This window comes from Hypomesus transpacificus, chromosome 19 (assembly GCF_021917145.1).
Source record: "Hypomesus transpacificus isolate Combined female chromosome 19, fHypTra1, whole genome shotgun sequence".
Classification (NCBI taxonomy): domain Eukaryota; kingdom Metazoa; phylum Chordata; class Actinopteri; order Osmeriformes; family Osmeridae; genus Hypomesus; species Hypomesus transpacificus.
The window spans coordinates 5905761-5909984 of record NC_061078.1 but is presented as its reverse complement, the minus strand read 5'-3'; the positions used below and the strand labels follow the sequence as shown (position 1 = coordinate 5909984).

Genomic DNA, 4224 nt, shown 5'->3' with positions numbered 1-4224 from the left:
GTGATGGGCCTTCAGTGTTTTTTTGTAAACACCTTGTTGTTCTACACAGTAGGTGTTCACGGGCCGTCAGACTCCCTTTCCAGATGATCTGAAATGTAGTTTATTCAAGGCTTTAAAAAGCTTTGAAACTTTCCCTCCCTTCCCGTGCCTCTCCGCCTTAGTTTTGTACCAAATGACTGAATTAAATGAGAGTCCGATCCATGCAGAACGACAGTCCTCATTACTGAAGCTCTGTAATTACAGAAATACCACGTTAAATTATTCAGGATTTGCAGAGCAAATCCGGCCTTGTCCCCTGCTCTTAATACACCCTCCGCCTGTTCTTGTTTTAAACACCAGAATCCCCTTCCATCTGTCAGGCCATGATACTTTCTAACTATAGTGAAGATTGCTGGAGGTCTGGGGTCTTACCACAGGGTGTAGGATCAGACTTTAATCAAGTGTTAATTGATTTCTAGTAAATTAAATCAATTCATGGGTTGAAATGAAAGGCCTTGTAATGATGTCCTGGCGCTTCTCTAATCCCTGGCCCTCCGTGGCTCTCTATCTGTTTGTTAAAAAAATAAAATATAAACGGTGTAAATCAAACGTCCTCATGCAAGAAGAGAGGCAGACAGAAAGACGACTATGGCCAACTGTGTGTGTGCGTGTGTGTTGTTTTTGAATTTTTGCTGTGTGTGTGTGTGTGTGTGTGTGTGTGTGTGTGTGAAAGAGAGAGAGAGACGCAGCAGAAAGGTCCTCTGCACTTTCACAAAGACAGACTCCATCTTCTAGAGGCCTCCTTAAAGAGCAGCCTACCTCCCTCTGGCCTGCCACTCCAAACTGTGAATTAACATTCTTCCTGTGGGACAAAACCTCTGCTCTCACCCAGATACACTGGCCAGGCTGCCCTGCTCTCCCCTGGCCCCTCTGGCTCTCCCCTGGCCCCTGAGTTCTCCCCAGCCCCCCTGGTTGTCCCCTAGTTCTCTAGGTCTACCCAACCCCTCCAGCCCTCTAGCTATTCCGGTGGCCTTGTGGCCATCCCCCTATCTGTCTATCGCCCTCGCTTCTGTTACTTCAACCATCCCCCTCCTCATCTCTCCAGAACCTAAAGTGTGTTTGGGATCACGGGATGAATGGCCTCTCATATGTACTTAATCCAAATCTCCTACTCAAGACCCAGATGACAAGTCGGGGTTGAAAGCCGGGTTGCTAGATTTACACAGTCACACACCACTCTGTCTGTTCGGTCACGGACAGACAGGGAAGGAAAGAGGGAATAAGAGAGGAAAGATCCATTTACAAAAATTTGCTGTTTTTTTTTTCTCTTTTGATCTCGTTGAAGGGTTAAACGTTTGCTTCGCAGTGTTTCCACCCCCCCCATCTGAGATCCCAAAACACAGTCCACTCCCCCCGTGGACTCTAGCGGGGCGAGCAAGCCTCTGCCTACGGCCCTCAGGTCATCCGCAGGAAAAAAAGAAAAGGAAAATGAACAAAATGAGTGGGAGGGGGAAAACACAGATCAAAGGCCTCCCCGGTCTATTCAAATGCAATTGCCCCCCAATCACATTGTGCTGCCGCTGCGTTTGAAAGAATGGGTCAGTGGTGCTGCATTGTTAGGAAGCTACCTCTAATGAATGGGACAATGCAGAGATTAGTCCTGCCGGCCGAGCGGCTGAAACTTCACCGCAGGTTTAATTGCAGGGAACAAGAGAGACGAAGAAGCAGGGCAAACAAGGGACAAAAGAGCAAGACAAGGTGCACGATGTCAGTGCCATCAACCTGCTCCAACACTGTCACGTCCACACTGCCAGAAGAAGACAGGACGTTTGCTGTATGATAGTGCATCGTGAAGCAGACCGTGTCGGAGACTCACCAGACCCGAGCAGGTGGATATGGCTGCAGAGGAGGCTGACAGGTTGCGTATGAATCCCTGGTAGAGGCAGCCGTGGATGTCCGCGTCCTGCGTCACCGTGGCGATGCCCTCTGACCCCAGGGTCTGCACCGTGAAGCCCTCGGCCACCACCTTGGAGGGCTGCAGGTCCAGGTGCATGTCCCTGCCCCAGGCTGTCAGGCGGTAGTGGACGGGACCCTCCGGGGACTGAAGCGACCTTCGACGGCGCCCCCGTCTGGCCAAGTCATGGGTCACGTAGGCTCCCCCGGCATCCACCTCGATGGGAGTCACAAACACGAAGTCTGGTCGTGGTCAGAGAGGACAAGGTTGAATAAACCAAACGCATGCATTGGAGACCTGGAGGTTTACTTGTTTACATTTCTGTTGGCTGAATATGTATAAACAAGCACTTTGTGGTGTCTTTTTTGTTTGTAGGTGTTCAGCTCTACAATGTGGACCTGTAAGTCAGACAACTGCATGAGATTTGTTTTTATTATGCTATTATTATCATGTATAGGCTATGGGGCCCTTGACTGCCATTTCTAAAATGTTTCAAGTCTTGTCTTTCTTATAACATAGGCATTGCTTTCGTTTCCATCAAAACTGCCATTCAATCATTTGAAAACACCCATACTCATAAACAGTATGAGGCGCCACGTAATAGGAACGCCTAGAAATAAATCGGGATATTTTCCCTCTCTGTCCCATCCCCTTTCCAACCGGTAAATCAAAGCGTGTAAGCTAAATCATAGGCTCGCCCCCGTTCAGTCTGGGAAGCTACAATAGGGAATCCCTCCCTACCAGCAGTGTGTGCGCGTGGCTGATATTCTAGCCCCAGATGAGAGACCCGACGGTGCGGTGGAGCAGGCGCACTGGTGACCGGTCCGAAATTCTGACCTAACCCAGAGAACTTCTTTCCAGTCCAATTAATAAAACATGACATTTTTGGCACTGAGAGTTGGACTCAACATGTTTGGATTCTAAAGTAGGAAGGCATGTTAACTATCTAAACCATATTCCTAGATACCAGGTTTAAAGATAGGATGTCGTACACTAACCTTGATTCAGTCCATTGAGGTCGCTAAAAGTGGCCGAAACAGAGTGCTTGGAATGTGAGCAGTAAATGTGCAGCGTCTGAAAAAAAAATTACAGGTAGCAACAAGTTAACGCCACACATGCAGTAGAAGAAGATGCAGAGCTAGGCTAATAGAATGAATCAAAACCAGACGAAATTGGCACCTACCTTAAGGGTATTCCAGACCCATAACGTGGAAAGCAATTTCACTGACGTGCAGCTGACGAGTGGGATAGGCAAACTCCATATCAAGAGAAAGAGGCAATCCATGCTGGCAAGTTACCTCCACCGTTACCTCCTGAGAAAGCGCAATAGCAATAACCTGTTGCGGCAACGCATAATGCAATTGACAGTCATTGCTAGCTGCTTGCTGTGCTTATATTTTTAGTTTGGATGCAAGTGTAGTCCTTCAGGGCCATGAGTCGGTGACTGCACGGACAAAGCGCACTCGAGCGTCTGTCTGCAGGTAGCAGACCGGCGGATTGCAGCGCGCACTCTGCCGCTCTGCGAGTGGCGAGCAGACAGAGGGGCTGGAGTGGCACCGCGGTGCCGAGGAGAAACCGGCCAATGAGCTGACAGCATCAGATGAGCGCAGAGACTCTCAATACTTCGTCCCAATACTGTCTTTTGTGAGTCACAAGCAATCTTTCAATACCTTCTCAGCGTCGTTTTTTTTAACGAACGAAAATCGGTCGTATTTTAAATTGTATCGATACGACATGAGTTTTAAAAGCGTAGAATTACAACAGTTGCGCATAAGAATCCTATTTCAAAGCAATTTAGTACCACTGTGGCGGGACGGTTAAATGATAAGATTTGTCCAGTTGAACCGCACCCACCAATATCATGCCTTGGAATAAGAATACATCTATAACATAGAGATGAACAGCACAGTTGACATACTTTTTGCTTGAACACCTTGCTTGCATTTGATACCTACCTCAAACGTCCTAACTTCACCATACAGTCCAAGGCTCCCCCTCCACACACACACACACACACACACACACACACACACACACACACCTCAAAGTGTCCAATCCACCCTTCCACACTCATATACACACACACACATTCAAGACTGCAAACTCCTACTATGTCTAGCAGAAGAAAGAGGAGAGCATGCGTGACACAACCCTTGGTTCCAAACATCAAACTGCTTCTGCTTCAGAGCTCTAATGGGCTCTGTCTTATAGACTGCTTCTGTATACAAGTGCTGATGAATACGTTTGGACATTAGGTCAACCCTGTAAATTGAAGGTTTGCCAATAACATA

General features: G+C 47.8%; 1 protein-coding gene across 1 annotated transcript; it reads right to left on the bottom strand.

Annotated features, from left to right (window-relative positions):
- Positions 1–1756: 1756 nt before the first annotated feature.
- Positions 1757–3950, bottom strand: LOC124482023 (A disintegrin and metalloproteinase with thrombospondin motifs 18-like). Its single transcript, XM_047042345.1, has 4 exons — positions 3889–3950; positions 3117–3246; positions 2932–3007; positions 1757–2175 (listed from the first exon to the last, which is right to left on the bottom strand). The coding sequence occupies exons 2-4, from the start codon at positions 3216–3218 to the stop codon at positions 1757–1759; spliced, it is 597 nt and encodes a 198-aa protein (XP_046898301.1). The 5' UTR covers positions 3219–3246; positions 3889–3950.
- Between the last annotated feature and the right edge of the window lie 274 nt (positions 3951–4224).

Excerpts from the sequence above, each read along its gene's own strand:
- LOC124482023 (XM_047042345.1), bottom strand. The coding sequence starts at position 3,218 with ATGGATTGCCTCTTTCTCTTGATATGGAGTTTGCCTATCCCACTCGTC. Across the intron at positions 3,008-3,116 it reads GGGTCTGGAATACCCTTAAG|ACGCTGCACATTTACTGCTC; the intron begins GTAGGTGCCAAT and ends TTTTTTTTTCAG. Across the intron at positions 2,176-2,931 it reads CCTCAATGGACTGAATCAAG|ACTTCGTGTTTGTGACTCCC; the intron begins GTTAGTGTACGA and ends GACCACGACCAG.